General features: G+C 39.3%; 3 protein-coding genes across 3 annotated transcripts; 2 read left to right on the forward strand and 1 right to left on the reverse strand.

The window, feature by feature from the left end:
- The first annotated feature begins 5,111 nt into the window (after positions 1-5,111).
- gpr6 (G protein-coupled receptor 6) lies at positions 5,112-6,119 on the forward strand. The gene has a single exon (XM_026319023.1). It carries the CDS (start codon positions 5,112-5,114, stop codon positions 6,117-6,119), a length of 1,008 nt encoding a protein of 335 aa, XP_026174808.1.
- A 5,271-nt stretch (positions 6,120-11,390) lies between these two features.
- Positions 11,391-14,183, reverse strand: ccdc167 (coiled-coil domain containing 167). The gene is made up of 4 exons (XM_026318639.1): positions 14,062-14,183; positions 13,737-13,831; positions 13,229-13,281; positions 11,391-12,628 (listed from the first exon to the last, which is right to left on the reverse strand). The coding sequence occupies exons 1-4, from the start codon at positions 14,110-14,112 to the stop codon at positions 12,510-12,512; spliced, it is 318 nt and encodes a 105-aa protein (XP_026174424.1). The 5' UTR covers positions 14,113-14,183; the 3' UTR covers positions 11,391-12,509.
- Positions 14,184-14,499: 316 nt separating this feature from the next.
- On the forward strand, positions 14,500-21,283 carry kif25 (kinesin family member 25). The gene is made up of 15 exons (XM_026318997.1): positions 14,500-15,046; positions 15,183-15,248; positions 16,009-16,131; positions 16,324-16,465; positions 18,033-18,136; positions 18,269-18,354; positions 18,473-18,512; positions 18,600-18,667; positions 18,749-18,823; positions 18,934-19,080; positions 19,335-19,511; positions 19,656-19,810; positions 19,916-20,161; positions 20,622-20,777; positions 20,952-21,283. The coding sequence occupies exons 1-15, from the start codon at positions 14,978-14,980 to the stop codon at positions 21,101-21,103; spliced, it is 1,806 nt and encodes a 601-aa protein (XP_026174782.1). The 5' UTR covers positions 14,500-14,977; the 3' UTR covers positions 21,104-21,283.
- Positions 21,284-22,591: the final 1,308 nt, after the last annotated feature.

Here is a 22,591-nt window from a genome sequence, read left to right on the forward strand (position 1 = left end):
TCATGAAATAATAAAATAGTTTAAGTGTATAATTTTAAAGTCTTGTTCCTATTACAAATGGGTACAAGCACAATGCCAATACTATAAACCTGGAGAAGAATCACTTCACATTTGACTAAAGAATATTAGAGCTTGTGTTACTTTCTGTAAATGTAAACCATAAACTGCTTCATCAGGTTGAAAAAGAAATTCTCTAATTCCCAGAATCAATACTGAGCACTTGACCAGTGTCCTCAGTGGTGGTATACATGAAACAAAAATAGGATTGATCTGATAACAGAATGACTTTTAGAGAATTGTGGGTATAATGTGCCAGCTTAAGAACACCTGTGATATCAAAATGTAATTAGATTTTTTTTTTTCATTTTTTGACATCTCTTTGGCTCCATCACCAACCAGTGCTTAACTTCTTGATGCAATGTCTAGACCTCATTCCATTTACGACGCTAGCAATTGGCAAGTCTTTCCCACATGTCCTGTATTTATCATAAAATAAAGGTCACGATGACATACTGTATGCTACGAGGCAGGTACACTGCAGCAGGTCAGACATATTTAACACATTATGTGACTGCTCCTTTCGAGCCTCCTTTTATCAGTGGTCCACTCATTTTGTTTTCCAGGAACAATAACATAGGAGTAAAGTGTGTGAGTGTCCTCAACTGAATTCAGGTACTTCTCCTGTAATAAGTAGACCAGGTTTATGTGTCCCTGTGATGTCGCCATTCAGCCATTTCTCTCTTTTTCACCAGTCCCTAACCTCCTACCTCCCACAAAAACAAGGTTTATCGTTTTTCTTCAGTCTGTTGAACTATAACTTAACTAAATCTGTGCTTTGATATTTTCCTTATTTGAATTTGTCTGCTCGGCACCCTCATTAGTGGCTTCTTTCTGTGTAATGCATGGGCAGATATCTCTATAAGGGTTGCCCTACATTGAGGACTGAGGCACTAGGCTTGTGTGTTTGTATATGAGCACGTGAAATCATGTGTACACTTTCAAAAAGGAGAGCACTGCTGTCTGTGTTTGTGTGTAGGGGGGCTGTTTTGAAGGAGAAAGTGTTTTGTTTTGTTTTTTTTTTTAATGCAAGGCCGTGTTTTTCCCCTGTTTTTATGTTCCAAATGGCAGGTGTCTCATTACATTGAAACCTCTCAGCACACATGGATATGGATGCATAAATGCATCTAGTCACTGATATTTTGGGCATCTGCTCTTAATAGCACTTGCAAAAAATAGAGAAAAAGATTAATGTTTTTTTGTGTGTGTCAGTGGTGCAGTAGCTACCTCTATTTTGGGGGAAATTCAATTAGTTCTAATTAGTCCATCGTAGACAACACTCAGATATGTATTTGGGCCTGTGTGTGGTTGTCTATCTGCATGGGTCTTTGACATGAGTCACTAGGCACTTCATGTGACCGCTTAGCTTATGAATGAAAACAACCCCCTCTCCAGTGCCCAGTCCACTTACAAAAGGTGGTCAAACAGCTGTTGCCTGGAAACCAAACCTGGTCACCATATTGCTATGCTGCTCTAAATCTCTTCTACTTCCCCTCGTCTCCCAAAATGCCATCCAATGTTAGAGGACATGAACACAACAATATTAGTAATTGTAAACATTACAGTCTAAAGTATAGACACAAAGAATATAAAATGTTAGGGGAAAAAAACTCTTTGGAAGACTTGTTTCAATCTTTGCATCAGCCTGAATTTTAATACGAGAGATTGTTTGCATCAGACATCTACATGTTCATTTCTTTGAGATTTGTGTTCACTGACTTTGCAATTTCCCTCAACCAGATCTTTGTCCTACTGAAAAAAACACATTTTGTTATGATATATGGTTTCATTTTAGGTATAACTGGGGAAAAAAGGATGAAATAAGGAAAATGATTTAACAAATCAAGGACCAAACACTTAACACACCAGACAAGGTGCTGAATTGAGGTGTTTAATTAATCTACCGTCCTCACAGTTAGATGACAGTTTAGTGTACCGCTTAGGATTGTTAAACTTACAGTACCACCTCCCAGAGTGTGTTACCATGTTACCTCTGTTCTTTTTACCAATAGGCCATCTGTTACTCCTACATGTGCGCCCTCTGGTTATTTCTTTCTTTGCTCTCTCTGTCTGTTTCTTCACTCCTGTTGTTACTCACACTCACTTTTTTTGTTCCATAATCACACAGCAAACAATAAATTGTTAGACTTGGTAAACTCCATGTGTACCTTAACATTAATAATGACTGCATTCCAATTAGGTGAGACAACTTTAATGATATTAGTTGCACAGTCTTACAGTTTGCAGTGCCGCCTGTAGAAGTACTGGACGCTAATTAACAGTTACTACAACATTTGATAATCTTCTGCCCTCACCATGTGTGTATAGGTCTGCAAATATGCCTCAACAAACTTTTAATACTCGTTTGAAACAGAGATGGCCTTGTAAATTTGGAAGGAGCCATTAAAGTGTGAAAATGGCCCTGGAAAAATACAACAGATTTAATGAAGGTTTTCAAATCAGAAAAAAAAAATGCAACACACAAAAGGTAAGATAAATAGTATTGTAAGACAGAATCAATACGTTAATACAACATGAAAACTATATTTAATAGCCCAATAGTAAATAGTCACTTTTGTTGCCTCAGCAACACAATCAGACATCTAGCACAAATCTTAGAATAAGTGAGGACAGGGTTAGTATCAGAGAGAAAACTAAAACCAACGGTACAGTTCACCTGAAAAATCCAGCAACATTAAATAACGTCACTTTTTGTGAAACTGTTGGCACAGCACTAATTTGATTGTTCTACCATGGTCACACTTACATTAACTTTCCATGTTCACTGCTGTAGGTCAATGTTTTAACATGCTAACATTTGCCATTTTAACTAAACTGAGACTGATGAGAATGCAAGTATTTGATCTCAAGGCGAACATAGTGATGTTTTGACCTGATTATGGTCGTCGCTGAAAAGATCCTTAGGATTTATCCTCTGACTATGAATTTCTGTAGAAAACTTCATTGCAATCCAGCTAAAATGACCTGAGATAAATCAAGACAAATGGTTAACCACACCAACCAACACTGCCATCCCATGGTGCCCAGTCCCTCGTGTAGTTAAAAACTCAACAATTCAGTCACATACAGTTTATAGCAATAATCAATGGTTCACCTATAGATATTGCTTCAATCATAGCAGTGGAGAGTATAGATGAAGGATACGTATGTATGCAATATTCATTTCACCATAGATCTAACAAACTGCTTATAGCTATAGACCTGAAAGCAGCTGCTGGTGGCTGAATGGTTAAAGAAATGTGAAGGCTCAAACTGGCTCTGATTTATTGCTGCTAATACCCACAGAGAACCACCATATTTAAGCACTCCAGGCATTAGGGTAAAAATCAGCATCGATGGGCATTAAAACTGTCCACTGGAGCCACACTCTTCACACTGGTTTAAATTACAAGGTGTTTTAGACAAGTCGACTAATCCCAGTTTTGGTGAAACTCTGGGATACGCTATAAATAATTAGTTCCATTGCATAATTCATGGATATAATTTGACCTAATACCCAGGATTTTAATGTTAATGTTGGGCTTGTTTGTATTCATGATGCCAAAGCAGATTTTAAGGGCAGGACTAGCACTTCTCCTAATTCAGCATTTACAAGCAGAATATGAACATTTAATGCATCAAGCCACGCTATTAGAAAGTTACAAGTAACATTAGTCTTTAGGAGAAAGAAGAAGAGTCTGCAGGAGCTTGTAGTTGGATTTTCTTAGTGGAAAAGTGCAGGAGCCTTGATGCCAACGAGAGATCATCACCCCCCCCCCCCCATTTCTCTCTCTCTCTCTCTCTCTCTTTTTCTTTCTCCGTCCCTCTTCCGTGATGTCACTCGTATTTAAAGGTCTCCTCGCGCGGATCTGCACGGTCCCCTCTCCTCCTCCTCCTCACGTTCGCCTTCCTCACAACAGAGCTCAACACCGGCCAATGCTCCACACCACCCCTGCCTTGGGTGTCTGCCCCATGCGTGGGAAGCACAACAAAATCAAGGGCTTCACTTGAGAGGGTCCACGGGAACGTGAGGGGAAAAAAAAGGGGAACTGTTGCATCTTTTTAAATCTTCGTTTCATCGTTTTAAAAATTTTTATTGTTAATTCGTTTATATTTTCCCTTCGGAAGGAGACCATCTGATTTTCAGCGAGAATCCCAGTTCATAAGGTTTTGTCACGGAGGTAGGTATTCTAAACCTTTCACAAATCGAATTCCAGATAAGACGAAGATTAAAAAATAAATAAATAAAATACAATTTTGTGTTTAATTAATTTTTCATTTTGTGCACAATGTAAGTCCGTATAAAAGTATTTAAATCAGTTTTAAACTAAACCAAAGGGATAGATGATGTTTGTATTCGGTTTTTATCTTTAGTGCCGTTGTGATTTCAGCACCATAGACAGCACCCATGCTTGTTGGCTGCTTTACTATTGCAACAACTTTTAAAAGGAGAATCTGCCTTAAAACTGAATTTACTTTTGCTATGCCAGTGAGGTTTAGATGGTAAAATCAACATCTGGCAGACAGATGTTCCTCTAAGCTCCAAACTGAAGCGTTAAAAATTACCTTCATTGTTTGTCTGCTGGCACAGAGAGTTTTCTTTTTTACATATTCTTTCTAAAATGTGTTGTGGAATAAAAACAAGAATGTGTCCTGGGAGTTTTTCAGTATTTACTCAGGTTGAACCAGCTCCAAAATTCATTACTAGTCTGGTTCTCTGTTCAACTTAAATTTACAAATTAAAAGCTTGAAATGACCAAAATCAGATTTAGGGTGGATTTTCTTTGTGACATTCACATGAGTCTGGCAACAGATTATCTGTAAATGAGCCTCTAATATTCAAATTGAATATACCATTTTATTTATTTTTGTCTGGATTGGTAAATGATTTGCTTTTTTGTGAAATTGAGTGTATGAGCAGTGTCAGAGAGAAAGTTGACTTGCTGTAGCTGCTCAGTTTAAGTTCTCATTGTGCTCTGAAACACCATCATTAAAATAAAAACCATCTACTGTTCTTCTTCTTCTGCAGGACAAAGGGACAACAGGGTGGAGAGATGAATGAGTCGCTGGTGGTAAATGACTCTTCTGCGACTCCTGTGACTGGAGAAGCTCTCACATGGCTGGAGGCTGAGTCTCCAGAGCACAACGGCAGCCTGGAGTTCTCCACCGCCCCGTTAGATTTCCCTGTCAACCCGTGGGACATTATGCTCTGCATGTCTGGCACTGTCATTGCGTGTGAAAATGCCATAGTGGTAGCAATCATCTTCTACACACCGACTCTAAGGACTCCCATGTTTGTGCTGATCGGGAGCCTGGCCACAGCGGACCTGCTGGCTGGCATGGGATTAATCCTGAACTTTGTGTTTCAGTATGTGATCTCCTCTGAGACTATCAGCCTCATCACTGTAGGATTCCTGGTGGCCTCCTTCACTGCCTCCATCAGCAGCCTCTTGGCTATAACAGTTGACCGTTACTTCTCACTCTACAATGCCCTGACTTACTTCTCAGAGAAGACACTGCAGTACGTACACCTGATGTTACTGGGGACCTGGGGGGTGTCTCTGTTTCTGGGTTTGCTGCCGGTACTTGGCTGGAACTGTCTAGACGAGCCGGCCTCCTGCAGCATCGTCCGCCCTCTGACCCGGAGCAATGTCACGCTCCTTGCCACCTCCTTCTTTGCCATCTTCGTTGTGATGCTCACCCTCTACTTCAAGATCTGTAAGATTGTGTGCCGCCACGCCCACCAGATTGCCCTCCAGCAGCATTTTTTTGCCACCTCGCATTATGTTGCCACTAAAAAGGGGGTCTCCACTCTTGCCATCATCTTGGGGACATTTGGCGCCAGCTGGCTGCCCTTTGCCATATATTGCCTTGTGGGCGAGAAGGAATATCCATCAGTGTACACATATGCTACACTGCTGCCAGCCACCTACAACTCCATGATCAACCCCATCATCTACGCCTATAGAAATGCAGAGATCCAGCGCTCCATCTACATGCTTCTCTGTGGCTGCTTTCAGACCAATGGGGCCTACCGCTCCAGATCACCTAGTGAAGTCTAAAAAAGGTGCTAGGGCTCTTCTTGCGTGTGTAACAAAACAAAAAAAAAACAAAAAAAGAGAGAGCAAAAAGACAAACTATCTCATGATCATCGACAATCTGCTTACAGCTGACAGTGCTTTACAAATGGGGATGTGATGCTAGAAATTTGTCTCATGCATACTGTATCTGCACTTTAATATGTCTCAACACAACTTAGGATGAAACTTTGGAAATGCTGTGAACAAGAAACTTGTTTAAAAGACGAAACAAACTTTTGAATGTACTGAGAAAAGGAATGAAATCTTGCACTTTATTCAATGTTTTTGAAATGCCAAAGCAGTATTGTATAGCCCTTACTGTGTTTAAGTGTTTGAACTTGTGTGTACTGTGCCATTTTTCTATTTTGTATTGTATTGTCTTTGGTGTACATTTTCTACAAGAGGAATAAAAGGATATAATCCACCTCTGAGCCTATCACGTGTTGTCACTGTAGCAGGTTTCTTTGAAAGGGTCTTTGTGCTACACATGACTTGTTGTTGTTTTTTACATCCTCTTCAGCTTGTTCCAGCCGTTTCCTCCAGAGCGCAGGTGGGTCTGTTTGAAGAGACTAATGGCACATTGACCCGGTAAAATAGCTTCAATTTACACACAGACACCTTTGAATCCTGTTTGCTCAGCCTGTGTGTGTCTGGGTGACAGAGAACGGCAGTGAATGAGGCTGACAGTTACAGAGAGATGCCACAAACGTGTGAAAACATGTGCCATGTGGTCAAGTGTGCTTAACAGCTTTGATTACCTCCTTTGTCGGGATAAGCATGTAAAATATAACCTAATGTGCCGCATACCCAGCTATCAATGCAGGAGTCTTCTTTGCTTCTTGCTGTTGGCCTTTGTATATGGCTTCATTAATAAGATATGATCCACTCTACTGTGCAAATGTTGCAAATGAGAAAGGCTGTTTGGACAGTCGCTTTATTGCCACTTATTTCATCAACATTTATAATTATGATTCAGTCCTAAAGCAGCCATGAGCACGTGTGTGTGAGTGTGACAGAGCGAGAAGGCAGATGATAAGTCTCTCCCCTTCAGCTGTGCTGTGAAGACGCTAAATGAACCTGGCACAACCAAACAGGGCAGTTTGTCAGGCAGGCTGTTTAAACAGGTACTGGTTGAGAGCATCAGAGTGCCACGCCGGAACAAGGATGCCAGACCAGGAGATCTGCAGGTGCATTTGGAGACAAAGGTACAAGTTTAAACATCCTTTATTAGACTTACTTATATTATATATATGTATATATATGTATATATGTTCAATTTGCCATATTAACCCTTTTTTTAATTGTGTGCTCATTAACCTTTGGTGTCAGCAGGACAAGCTTTAACACTTGGGATGTGACATGTTGCTTGTTGACTAGGTTCCCTAGCATGTGACAGGAGATACTGGAGCTCTTCCCACTCAGTACTCTGCAGGGGTTTCCTCTTCATCGGGTTATTGTTACCAGCTTCACACCTGTGGAGGTAACAAAGACACAACCTCTGACCTTCGTTCTTACCTTTAGATTTTTCTTATATTTGTTAGCGTCACTAGAGCTTGATTTCATTGGCATTCTTGAAATTTTAGCAGGGTCAGTAATGGACATTTAATTTTATAGAAAGTCCAAGCAATAAAAATCTTTATTTGATAACATAAAAGTCATGAAATACATTTTAAAGTATGTGTCATCTCTTCTAAACAACAAAACACACTCTTGTTGCTGAGGTTAAATATTAACAACATTGAGGTTCACCCATAGACCTTTACTTTGATATTACATCCATTAGACTAAATAAAGGCAGGTAGCAGGGTTTGAATTATGTAATACTTGATCAGTGCAGACCTGAGCAGCTCTCCAGGCAATTACCAAAGTACGCAGGCGAATGATTTCCTCATTAATAACATTAATTACAGTGGCATAGCAAATGCTCTCCAGGAGCATTACTATTACTGATTTAGCCATTAGCTCAATGGAAAAGGCTTTGGTGTTATTGATTGTCTAATCACACAAATAGCTGGTTTTTGCTTCCCTCCTGGGTTGCTATTTCATATTCATATGAAAGTGGTGTTGCAGGAGCATTTGAGACACAGATGGCAGAAGAAAAGACAGATACATGAAAAAAACCTCAATAGCGGCATTCATTTCTAATTTCACTCCACATGCAGAGTGCTGTGGAAAACCTTGGAACTCCCTACATGGTGATTACGAGACACTGGGGTTTGCCACAATGAACACACATCAATGCACAAACACAAGCACAGACCCAAACACAGGCTTTATCTGCTGGAAAAGCAGAGGCAAACCCACATCAGCTGCATAAAATCTGCTTTGTAATTAAAGCTATTGTCATCTGCCTTTGTCCTTCTGCCTGTGGCCTGTTCAAACACCAGTGTGTGTGTGTGTGTGTGTGTATGTGTGTGTGTCAGAGGGCGAGTGTGTGTGCACGTGTTGGCACAGGAGTGTAATGTATGAGTGTGCTTGTTAGTAGCCAGGCTCCTACCAGTCTTCATCATTGCTAACTTACCAGATTGTAAGTGGGTGTGCTGCCTGTTAGCTGTCTCTGTTGTGTACTTTAAATGCTCCCTCCATGCTGTGAGTGTGTGTGCACTGTATGTGTGTACGTAAATAGTCAGCTCTGTATACGACACACCGTATTGCCAGGTGAACAGCACCCACTACATAATGGCCACTGAATGACATAATAACATTAAAATCAGGTGGTGAATGAACAGAGGTCACCAAGAGGTTGCTCTCTATGTGTGTCTGTGACTTTTTTTATTGTTTCTCCCCCTAAATGTGTAAAAAAAAAGAAAAAGGTAGGGAGGGAATCAATTAATGCTTGTGCGGTAGAATATTTCAGAGAAAATCACACTGGGAAGTGGCCTATTAAAGATGAAGTACCTTCTCGCCAAATTAAACCTTTTTAGCCACTATTTCTGTTTCCAGATTGAATTGACCAAAACATTATCTAACTTATTTAAACATTAAGGGGGTTTCAGCTATGCTTGGAAATTAATTTTCTTATAATAGGTTCATTCACAACTCAGGCACTGAAAGTGTCATACTGCATAAAATGTCTACATGACTTTGCTGTGTGAAACAGGTCGTTTTGACCTGCGAGATAATACAGTAGGAAGATTAAGATGGTAAATTAAACTGTTGAGGCCTAACACGTCAGTTTGTATAGTTCTGGTGCAAAAGTGAATGTGAATGTGAATGTGGCTGCTTCACTTACTGAGTGATATGTCCAGAGGCCTGCCTCTTCATTACTCACACTTTCATTCAGCCTCATTACCTGCCATCAGCTCAGCTCATCCGAAACGCCTCTTCACCAAACTCATCACCACACACTGAACCTTCCACCAGCCCAGGTCAGTATCCTACAGAGCAGTGTCGCCTTCATCACCTGACTCTTAAGAGCCACCTCTCTAACAAATTAACACTCCTCCTCATCATGAATTTCATCTCTCATTCTCCTACGTCGCCACTCGATTTAACGGCTCTTATCTTCTTTTCAAGTGAAACTCCTTATTTACTTAAGAGAATCTTCATCCCTCTGACTTCAGAGATTATGACTAATAAGAAAATAGGCGTGGAGCAGATAAATGTCCAGTCTTATGACTCAGGAATAGGACTTGCATTAGGATCTGGGCTTAATGACTTAAATCATTACTAATGTTGATAAATAAGTGTAAGATAATAATAATTATTTGTCATGGTTTTATATAATTATGGTCTTTACTGCCTATGGATTTTACCTTCCCATTACTGTAACTGAACAGACAAAGACACATTTTAGCCAGTATGAAAAAGGACACAGCATTTAATACCTACTTTGTGTAAGGTCGTGTGCCCCGATCTAGACTACACTTTCATTCTACCATCCATGTCAAAGACAGATATTGTACTGTTCATGACACTAAATTTCTTATGCACAAAACATATGAGAAGCTTATAAAATTATGCAGTTATTCCTACTTTTACAAAAATGCAATATTTGAATACTTTTTCAGTATTCATAAAGTACTGTAACAAGTCAAGTCCCATACAAGGAATGAATATTAAATTTACTTGACCTATGACCAAATATCTTATGTAAAACCTTCATGGTGGCATCTGACTCAAGTGAATGAGACAAAGGTCAGCAGGACATGTTCAATACAGAAATGACCAAGCTATTGCTGAAAAACTTATATAATGGCATTTGACCTTAGTGCAGACACCGAACCTCCACCTGCGGGCGGTGAACTCAAAGCTCCCTCATTAGGAACCACAAAAATTCAAAATGACATCTGGCATTTTGGTGCTCATATAGAGTTTTTCCATCCTTCCATCCAGCTGTTGGAGCCTATCCCAGCTCTCTCTGGGCAAAAGGCAAGGGTACACCCTGGACAGCTTGCCAGTCCATCGCATAGCTAGACTTATTCTAATTTGACACATTTTTATGTACTGTAAGTGATGTACTTTCATAACTGAAGGGCACTTGGCACATGGTTTCATAAAGGCCAAAGGTCAGTGTATAACAGTTAAGATGTATTGAAGTTAGTTAGTATTATATTACATGTAAGAGTAAACCTATTTAAAATCAAGCATGTGATTAAAATTAAAGCACTAAACAATCTTATAACTAAGTTGTAAATTTACGTCTCGCTTTCAAACTGTTGTTTTAAAAATGAGTAATAGTGTCAACCAAAATGTGGAAAATGAATATTCAAACTTATTTGGTGTCTATAATCATCATTTAAATCCCATAGAAGTGTTGCATAATGGGCTTGTTTACACTTGTTCTATCTGGGGATGAGAGAATGAGTGTGTGTAGGTGTGATGTGGACTGTGTTGGTGATAATACAGTGTGTAGGAGGGAGGGCACACAAACAATTGTTTGGTGAGCTAACCTGTCATATATCTGACTGAATTTTGCCATCACAAAGCAACACCTCTCCTGTAAATCCAAAGAGAATAATCTGAATTATTTTAATTAAAGGTTAAGTCTAGTGGTATTTTTATCTTATTTTCAACAATTCCTATACAACACCATGGATCTGTCCCACTAACAGGTCATTTAGGACTCTCATAAGATTTAGTTATCTAATAAACTCTTATTAACTAGAAATAATAAATGCAGCATTGTTGAAGTGTATTGTGGATAAATCTGCAAATGTCATGTAGCAGAAAACAATGTTCATCCAAAATAGATTTAAAGCATTAATTATATTCATAAAAAAAATAATTAGAAAAAGACAAACAAAACAACCATAAGAGCTAACTTCAATTTTTATAATGATTTTTCTAAACTGAACTAAAAAGATTTGTGAACATGTTTGGCATCTTTAAGCTTTTACATTATACAGCCATCAGGTCCTATGAAATCCCCTTAAAAGCAAAACGCATTTCAAAAGTCAACCAAAAGGATCACTTACTCATAGTAACATTTCTGAATAGTCTGACATGTACATGTATACTGTAGTATGTCAATCATGCATTTTTATAGATTTATTAATAAGTCACTGAAAGGATATAAGGAGTTTTGATTAAGACCATGAATTCTTCATTATATTGTATAAAATGCAGCATTAGTACTTTGATTAATTTGTGGCATGAGGTAAATGTTAAAGTTTACAGGTTATTCAGTTGGCAAACCGTATATAAACTCTTCATGTGGAATGTTATTATATACAATAATGGCTTTATATGGTAGTAAAAACCAAATGTATACGAAGAAAAAGACAATCATAAAACCTCATGTGTAACCCGTTGTGTCACAAGTAAGTTACAGATGATACAATCCTGTGTCACATGCAGTATTGTGCAGATGTCCAGCATGTGAGGTGGGATTATGATGGATTAACCAACAGGCCAGCCACACACTGATAAATATTCCATTTTGTCTCCCGATAGCCAGGTATAACTATCCAAATAGTATCAAAATGATGTTGAACTAGCCAACAGCCTTCTTTATCATAGTCTGTTTACAGAAGCTGAGTAATGGCAATATCATACAGCCACCTGCCATTAAGATTTGGACAATAATTGCACTTTCAAAAGTGAAAAACCTAGAGAGAACTAACTGTGACAATTAATTATGCTGGCAGAGAAATCAGTGAGGAAAGACCTGCAGGCTGTTATTAAATGTTGATGCAAGGGTTAAACACTAAATATAAAGTTGATAAAGCTTTAGGGGAGGATGCAGGATAGGACCAGCTTGATGAGCAGATGAGAAGACGAAAATAACAATGATGCCACCTAGAGGCAGAACTGGAATACTTCGGCATTTTTTCATGTGTTTGTGCCCACAGCCCTGGCCTCTTATTTCACTTTATGACAACACTGTCCTGTGCTTGTTGCAGTAGCTCTCTTTTAAGATATTGGTTGGTATCAAGAGTCCTCTTCATTGTAGAAAAAGAAATAGTACAATAGAGCACTGATAGCAAACAGGGCGACTGATAGCAGCATGTTCTTTCGATTCTCTCCTCTTAAGGTCTCCAGCTCCTTGTCTAGAAAAGAAAAACAAGATTGGTGTTCAGGCATAGTGGTCATGTTATGACGGTTTACAAAGCTCCAGAGACAGAACAGACAGAACAAACAGCCTACCTGCATTTCTACATGACTCTAAAAAGAAGTCAGTAGCTGAACTGAAGGCAAAGATTGTACAGAAAGCTTAGACCTGGCTCACATTTACTAAAATTATTAGCAGAGCTGCAGTGCAGTCCACCCCAGCATTAAGCAGTTATAATGTAATCAGATAGTCTCTTGTGACCGTTAATTAATAATGCATGGGAAATAGATAATAAACCTGCCTCACGAATAATAAGATATGACAGTATAGCCAAACTAATTTATAGTGGCCCAGATCTACACATGTATAACCATTTTTTCCCTATAAGTAAGTCAATGTACTTTGAAAACATTCAACCTGAGTCCTTTTTGTTCTCATATGTCAAATGGTAGTTACAATTTTAGCAATGTGTACATATACAGTCAGTAAAATACAATATATATTACTGCATATACAGCAATATGTAAAAACTTTGAAAGTCCCAATAACAAAGCAGGCTATAATTTTTCTTCTGTGTAAACATATAGTATAGACTCACCTAGTTTTTGTACCCTCTCGTTAATGATTGCCATTTCATCTTCTAGTTCCTGCCTGTGGAGCAGAAAGGACAAGACAAACAGCACAATTAAGAGGGCGCTACTTCTGGATAAGCCACAAAAGGTCAGAAAGTCATCACTTAGGTTTTATTTTAGCAGCAGTGACTGAAGGATAAGTACACAAACTTATCAAACCTGTCTTAAAACAATATCAAGCACCTGTTTTGATTGCTGTAATCATTCACAGGGGCAAAGATATTGCACTTTTAAGTTAAATTACCTCTTTTATCTTTATTTTCCTGCGCATTTTTCATTTTCCACTGTTCCATTTGTTTTGATGCCTCATCAATTTCAGCTAAACATATAAATGCATTTGTCCACATAATGAGGACTGTGGTTTACAGCCACCATCATTTATTTTAGTGAAGGCACGTGATTAGGAAGGGATGAATGAACTGTCTCCCTGTTCATATGGCTGCAGGATTATTGTTTTATGTGCCTTTCCCTCACCTCTCCTTTTCAGACAGCTTCTCCTTCCTGCCCCTGAACTCAGCCCTCTCCAGGTTGTCCTGGCAACGCGCCCGCCGCTCCTCCACACGGTCGATCTACGGAAACAGCGAAGAGATCAGCAACTAACAACAACAACTAGTTAGCTAGTTAGGTTAACTAACTTAGATGAATGACATGTTCGCCATGAAAACAGTTCCTGAATGAATGAATAGCATTTGTACGAGCTGAACACGTGGTTAATAGGCTACTAAATACTGCAGTTAGCACGCCTTAGCTAGACAGTTAGCTGGTAGCTAGCTAAAATGCAGGTTTTTAAAGTCTTCACCTCAGTGGCGACGCTGATTTTCTCTCGTCTTTTCTCTTTTAATTTAGGCATTTTTGACAGCGCCTAAAACTGAAGCCTCTGGTATAGAAAGCGGGGACTACGCGGAAGTGTTACTCTTCTTCGTAATGTTTATTTTTTACATTTTGATACGTCGCTCCTCAGAGGTTTTGCTGCCCTCTATCTGTTAACTACTAAATACTGCTGTCTGGTAGTGCTGAAGTCTTTCTGTAACTTATCATAACCTACTGCCAGAGATGGCAAAAGTACTCACATTCAGTACTTAAGTAGAAGTGCAGATACCTGTGTGAAAAAAGACTCTGGTAAAAGTAGAAGTACAGACTTACCTTTCATTTCCCTCTTTAGTTAGTTACGTTTTTACGTCGTGTCGTCAGAGGTTGAAAAAGTAATGAGCCTGTTTTGATAATGTAAGGAGTAGAAAGTACAGATATTTGTGTTTAAATGTAGGGTGTAAAAGTAAGAAGTCATCAGAAAAATAAATAGTAAAGTAAAGTACACATACCTGAAAAATCTACAGTACAGTAACGAATTGTACTTTGTTACTTCCAACCTCTGCCTACTGCCATGCTGTTTCACTTTAAGACATGACAGAAAACCTAAAACAGCTGCTCCAATAGCAGCCACACTGAACTGTCTCATTGAATTGTGGATATTAGGATGAGACTTTAGGATAAAAATGATCATAAGGCCCTGAGTGTCTTTTCAAGATGTCTTTGTGAACACAGCCTGGTGTTCATCTGTCAATCTGGACCAGGTGAGCAGAGTTGAGAGATTTGTTGTTGACCGTCCCTAATCTAATCGGATTATTTGACCAGTAAGGACACGGGTTGGTCATCTGAGAGGGAAGAGAACGAGGCCACTGTTTTTCTTTCCACCAGCTTCTTCTCTCTCACTAAAAATGCCCGTTTTTATTAACCGGGACCAAATATTTGCACATCAGGTACATCTACTGGAACACAAACTGAGGGTAAGTTACAGTTTTATGAATGACAAATGTGTTTGAGATATTAGTGTCTGTGGGTTTGTTTAGATAGCCACGTTAAGACACACACAGCCAATTATACTGTAATATTTATGTTATACATTAGATGTCTGTTTTTTAGAATAAAGAAGAACGACTGCTGGAGCTGGAGACAGAGAATGCTATTATTCATTTAAGACTTGCTGAGGTAAGAAGATTTTGCCAATCATTACATAGCTGCAAGCTTAAACCTATAGCCCTGTGGGAAACCGTTATTCTTTTCTACTCTGCTCCCTTCTGTTCTATTTATATTTAATCATTCAGATGAATGTCGTAATAAGACTAGTGCGAATGCCTTGATCTGAATGAGAAGTATGTGTATGAGTGTGTATTTGTTGCAGACACTTTTACATCTGGAGGAATTTGATTGACAGTGTTTTATCTGAATAGGTTTAAATGAACATCTCGTGCTTTCGATTTCACCGCCATTCAGTTGAAACGCAGGCTCCCACCTTTAGTTTACCCACAGACTGCTGTCTGATGAAGTATGTTGTCGCCATGCTTTGCTAATTGGATTTCCCCCAAGAAACACCTTTAGACTTTTAGTGTTCATTGAAAAGTTTCTGTCTTTCCGTTAAATTATCGCTGCTGATTATTGCTGTGTATGTAGGCAACGTTATTATTATTACTAATTAAACTTTTTTTGTCCTGCTATGACAATCAGAATACCTGTATGAGAAAGATCTGTTATGTATTATAATCTGATCCTATGGGAAGAGCAACATATACTCTTATATATGCTGATACTTAAAAACAGGCTGCGATCTGCTGTGAGAGGCACTGGAATAAACAGTTTAATAAGGAAATTTGTTGGTTTCTATGTTCTTAACTACTCAACAGTTGACAAACAAACCAGCCTCGGAGAAACTAGGCATGGAATAAATATGTTGATATAAAATCTTTTTTAGTGTCTGGGGAAACTGCGTCGGGACCATGAAGAGGAGACCAAGACCCTGAACCATTGTCAGCACCAGAGGAATGCCCAGAAGATAACCCGGTCTGCTCTCGCCAAACTCCTCTCTGAGGTCCAGGTACTAATGTACTGAGATGATTGTGTGTTTGTATGTGCACATGTAATATCGTGTGAGTGGTCTTTTTGTCTGCCTTTTTATTAAATATCATCCAAAATCAAGATTAGCAGGTTATACTGAAACAGAGAAAGCCATGCACAATAAAGAGTAGACTCATACACAGCCTTACACACTTGATTTGTCCTTTCACAGGCTGTGAAGCATGACCTGAGTGAGGTGTTTGCAGTGTATGTGAGGTTTGCCTCTGAACTGGAGGAGCAGAGAAAGGAGCTACTTGAGAAAGTAGAGAAGGCCAGCTCTTCCATTAATGGTCACGATGGGGATGAGGTTCAGAGTAAGTACCCCCGTGTGTGGATGACTGAATATATTAGGTCATTTTGTTTTGACCTCATTTGACTTCTAAGACTGGACTGAACTGCACAATACAGTTCGCTTGAATGGATTTCTGGAACTACTGTATAACTGGCAACAGTATTTAGGAGTCAAATAATTTCAATAATGATGTATCAGACCACATTAGTTACTATATGTTGACCTCCATACAACAAATGTACACATTCATCAAATGTGATATATTATATAATAGATGGATAACAAAGGGAGTTAGCCAATATTGACCAATATTTTTAAAGTAACCATCTAACATCCACACCAAAAATTTAAAAATAAGAAGAATTTTTTAACCATTGTAATGGATTTGGGCAGAAAGATTTCAACAATAAGGAGATGTTTCAGCTGTAAACTAATCACAAAACAACAGAAGTCTACACGTTATAAATATTAGATGTTTATTCTCACAGTAACAGTTTATTGTAGATAGAGCCTGTGTTGTCACATGGCCTTTACAGTGGGTGTTAAAATTTAAACAATTAACTCATTATACTAAATAGACTTTGAACCACCATCTGCTCAGCTTTTATATGATTCACAGGTGCTGTTGGGTATTGTAAACCACAGAGGTAGTTTCCAATTGTTAAAAGCTGTCTGAACGATCTTTAAAGGAAAGCTTTTTTTTCTGCATTCACCTTCTGTGGGTCTATATTATTCTGATATGGCTTACAGGTGATGTACTGTATGTCAGTAGGGTATGCTTGCTGGTAATTCTCTCTCAGTGCTCTCTTGTGGGGGTTGTCGAAGGTTGACTTTCTGTTGTTGCCAGTTCTGTAAGTCAGCTGGTCACCACTGCCCTGATCTTGTCAGATGCTTTGGCACACACAAGCCTGAGCACATGGCTTTCAGTGCATAAGCTACAAGGATTTTGGATGAAGCAACTGCACACTCACACAATTCTTAAGTTCTTGTATTATACGTTAATCTAATTTTGCTAGGCAAATGCCAAAATATGACAACACAGCCACTTAGTATTTTGAAGTATTTAAAGTACAGTAATATCCCATGAGAGAAAATATATTTGAGCTGTTTTTGCTGTTATGTGGAACTTTGGGCAAAAATTAGTTTTTTTTTTTCAATGCAGAAAAAAAATCTTGGCCATTCTGTATTCTCCTGTTGTATTTATAATTAACTTGTTCTCTTGAATGTCTCAGTCTGTCGTTTGTGTGACTGGAGGTGTTTGTTCCCAGGTATCTGTATATGTGTGCTCCAGGATTAAAGACTTTGTCTAAATTTACTCCAGAGAGCAGATGCCTCTAGCTTTGGAGTTAATTACAGCTTCATTCACTTAACAGTTTTTCACCTTAGGACAGCTTGAGTTATAAAATACACTGTACCCGATTTCCCACCAAATTCCATCTAGTGGCCAGTGGTGGTTTTCTTGTTTGTTTTTTTCTTTTAAAATGAACATAACAATAGCTTAATGAATTCAATAATGCATCTTTAACATCCGTCCTAAAAAGAAAATTAAATATTGACTGTTCCCTACAACTTCTGCACTTTGTGTCCAGATTTGAAGGGTCGTATTGCTGCTCTGGAGTGCTCGCTGGAAGAGGAGAAGGAAAAGTGCAGGGCAGAGAGGCAAAGGAGGAAAGAACTACATAACAGACTGGTGGTAAGGCCATCTGTCCTTACCAGATGTTAAGTGTCCAAAGATAATGGTTTATACAGCGGCATCATAAAAACCTACAGAAAGTCTGCCAGCATCTAAGTTTGACCTTCATTCTCTTTCTCTGTTTTGCTAAAGGAGTTGAGAGGGAACATCAGGGTTCACTGCAGAGTGCGTCCGGTTCTACCTTTTGACCACGTCCAGTCCTCCACATCTGGGTCAGGGTAATAAAGCATATCATTCATGACCAACAACATTATATACAGTAGGATAATTGAGATTTGAGATGAGTTATGTACTTAAGAATCTAAGGATAAACCAATCTTTGCTTTTCTTAATTAGACCTGCATCATCAGAGGAAGTGGTCTACGCAATCAGTGATGTGAGTTTTGCAGACTTTATTTAATTTGATCACTGACAGCCTGATGGTCAGTGTCCTCACTGGCCCTGGTGTTTGTCTTTTTTTAAGGACATGGTGATGGTGAATTTACAGAAAACAGGGATGCCTGTGCAAAACAAGATGTTTGAGTTTGAAAGGTAAAGTCAAACACTGACACCATAGAGTGGTCTTCTTCTCTGTCTTCTGAGTAACAATTGTGGCACGTTTATTTCTTCCAGGGTGCACGGACCAGAGGATTCCCAGGACACTGTGTTTGAGGACATCAAGCCACTGCTCACATCTCTGCTGGATGGGTGGTTACTTTTGACTGTATTCATTTAGCTACATTCATTAAACACTCCACTAAAATATATGTGAAACAACAGACTTCAGCATTATTTGAAAGTCGTCTTCATCCCTACAGCTATAATGTGTGTATCATGGCATATGGACAGACAGGCAGTGGGAAGACGTACACCATGATGGGATCCCAGCTGCCGGGGGAGCACTCATGCACACAGCAGGAGACACAGCAGGGTATTATCCCCAAGGCTACTGCTGAGCTGTTTCGGTGAGACAGAGAGGAGCCTGTTTGTTTTTGTGTAATTTGATGTGTAATCATTAAATTAGAGAAGAAAGTGAACTTTTGTGCTGTAGTCCTACATTTTATTTGAAAAACCACAGAAGATCTGATCTATCCAGTTGCTCAACCATAAATTCCATTTATTAATGTGCACAAAGAACTGGCTCAGGTTAAAAGTGCCATGAACCTTCTTGTCTTTACCTTTCTCTTGTTGTGTATGTGTTTCTATGTGTGTGACCCAGACTGATCTCTGAGGAGCCTGCAGAGAGCCACACTGTGGAAGTGTCAGTGATGGAGGTATACAACAATGAAGTGTTTGACCTACTGGCCAGAGATGAGCAGGGGAACACTATCAGCCAGCGCAGGGATGTCATCACCACTTCCTCTGGTACCAGCCAAGTCACATCCCTCACATATGAGTGAGTACAGTCAGAGCTGTATGTTAGATGATGTGTTTTTTAGTTTATTGCAGAGTTCCATTGATTGTCTGTTAGCTTTAAATGAATAAAATAGTGTAATGTGTTTGTTTCATTTTGAACTTATTCTCTTTATACGTTTTGCAGGCCTGTGTCCAGCACCTCTGAAGTGATGCAGATCATCAGCAGAGTTCTGAAGCTCAGGGCTCACAGCCCCACTCTCGTCCACACCGACTCTTCACGCTCTCATCTCATTGTAACTCTCACCATTTCCTCAAAGAGCCCCAGTGCACTGGCTGTGGGTGAGACGCCTTTATACACAAACCTACGGACCCACTCACACTAACATAAATGACACTTTTTGGCCACACATTCATGCATTGTGACTTTGTGACTTTTCCACTCAGCCCGCAGGCTACAGGGTGCCAAGAGGGGCATGCAGCACTCCTCCCAGAAAGAGTGGTGGAGTCCACGTTGTCGTCGTGCCAACCCTGCAGCCGGCCACTCATCTGACGAAATCTTTGCAAGTCCTGCCTCCTCTCCTTGCCCTTCCCCTTTCCAATCTCCCTGTCCTTCCCCCAGACACAGCATCTCACAGACTCCGTTCAGGACCAAGCTACAGCTGGTGGACTTGGCAGGGAGTGAGTGTGTTGGTAAGAGAGGCTCAGTGCTTAAGGATATATCAGTGTGTAGATGTCACATAAACTGGCCTCTGATTATTTAAGTTGTTAGAGACAAAAACAGAACTCATGGAGATTATTTGAATGTTCTAACTTTCTTAGGGTGGCCAGAGACACAAATCCAACTGGAAATAAACTTGTTTTATCAGGGCAAATTCCAAAGTTGTGCTGTAGCCACATTGAGACACTATGAACTGCTGCTAAAAATAAAATTCAAAGGTCAAGAAACTACACGTCTTTGGTCTGAAAACTGACGACTAAACAAATAATGCTCCATTCAAAGCAAACTAAACTCACCAAAAATTTATTCACTGTTTCATATAAAGACTGGCAAAACTGATAAATGACAGATTAATTCCATGACAAAATCATTATATGTGTTTGTCTATATAGTGTATATAGTATAGTGCTTTTGTGTGCATATATAAATCAGGTATGTCTGGAGTTTCGGGTGCTGCTCTGTGGGAGGTGTCCTGTATAAACCGTAGCCTTTCTGCTTTATCTGATGTCCTGGGAGCGCTGGCTGAGCAGAGACCACATGTGCCCTATAGAAACAGCAAAGTCACTCATCTACTGCAGGATGCCATAGGTAAGTCACAAAGACACATATATGAACACATAGTATTCTCTATCAGCACACTAAAACAGCTGAACATACTCTTGTGTAAATGTGCAGACCCAAACATTCATTTTACCGTACAGGGTACGGCGTACACAGTCTTTTCATAGTTAAGGCCTTGTCTTTCTCCATCTTGTCCACCAGGTGGTGATGCCAAGCTGCTGGTGATGCTGTGCGTTTCTCCCACACAACGTTTCATCACTGAATCTCTGCAGTCACTGGGATTCGGTACTCGGGCACGTCAGGTACAGAAGGAGCTACCACGAAGGAAGAATTACACCCTCAAAGTTAAGTGACAAGACAGAAAAAGATTTCATCATCCACAATTGCTGTGGCAACATCGATCCTTTAACGATCAAGTCAACAGAACAGCTTTGAGGATTTAAGATGCATTTGTTATTTTGGTTTCACAGAGTATTTAGTGGTTGACTTTTTCTGCGGGCCCTGAAAGACTTGCAGCCTTAAACAATATGATAATGCTCATTTGTAAAAACAATAACTGGCATGGTGTAAAATCACCTTCCTTGCTCATTTAGTATTTTTAGTGGTGGCTTTTATTAGGAAATAGGTTGATTTGTCATTATTGTTCCTATAATTTGATTTTAAATAGATATTAGTTGCACTGAATGACATAATAAGCTTCATTATACAGCATTTATACACACTTTGATGTCTTCTATATTTGTAACTGTCACCTTATTATGTTTGCACATTACAATGCCTTGAGAGTACAAGTGCAGTATCGGTCAATAATACTTTAAAACAAATGATATTCAAATGTGTGTCTTTGTGCATCAGCCTGCTCCATAAATCCAGCACTGCCAACTTACATGCATTCAGTGTACTGTGTATTCGAACAGTGTTTGAATACATTGTGCAGTCCCCTCTAGTTGTACACTGTCCCTCTAAAAATAAACCATTCACATATAAGTTATTGCTCTTTATATATAAACTCCTTCCACTGAGGATAATTGTTCTGGTGAGCTGTGCTGCTGTGTAGATTACAGCAAATAGGAATGCATGCAAGAATTTTAGCATTAGGGCAACACAGTTTTGGCTTTTCTTTCACCGTAAATTACAGGAGCAATAGGCAGAATGTTCTGTATAAACATGAATCAGCTGTGAAGCTGTAAAAGTGATTGTCCAATATGGTAAACTCTTCACAGTGACAACAAGAGTTCATCAGCTGATGAATGTTTGCAAAGGCTGTGTCAGGTTTAATGTTGGGGAAAAAACAAATTAGGCAATCTCCTCTGAGGTAAAACAGTTGGACATCTTCCCAGCATGAATAGAATAACACAATGTGTCTGGTAATTAAATCTTTTTCATCAGCTCTCCTAAGACAAACATGCATTTTAATAGGTCTCCATCTACCAACAAATGGCCACAAGGGCTCTGCACAACGTATTAAAGTTCTAATCCATACAGTTCCAAAGCTGATATATGTTTGAGACGTAGATGTCATGTACAACTCTGACATAAATGCTCAAATGCCCAACTTCTACCCACCCACCAACCCTCTCTACTACCACGTCAAGCTTGTAGTAGCTTTGAACCACAGCACACTTGCAGGGGCAGCTGCCCTGTAGCAGCCTGCATCAGACTCTGAAAGGATCTGAGTTACTCATTGTACTTACAATGCAAATACATTTTAGTGTTCAAATGACAAATCCCCATGAAGCCAATTTAAATGTTTTTTTGGTTCCATTGGTGTAATAAGAAACTTATTATTATATTTTTTAAAAACATATGTACCTCTAAAATTAGATCTTTACATTACCATT

This window comes from Mastacembelus armatus, chromosome 24, assembly GCF_900324485.2.
Source record: "Mastacembelus armatus chromosome 24, fMasArm1.2, whole genome shotgun sequence".
NCBI classification, from domain to species: Eukaryota; Metazoa; Chordata; class Actinopteri; order Synbranchiformes; family Mastacembelidae; genus Mastacembelus; species Mastacembelus armatus.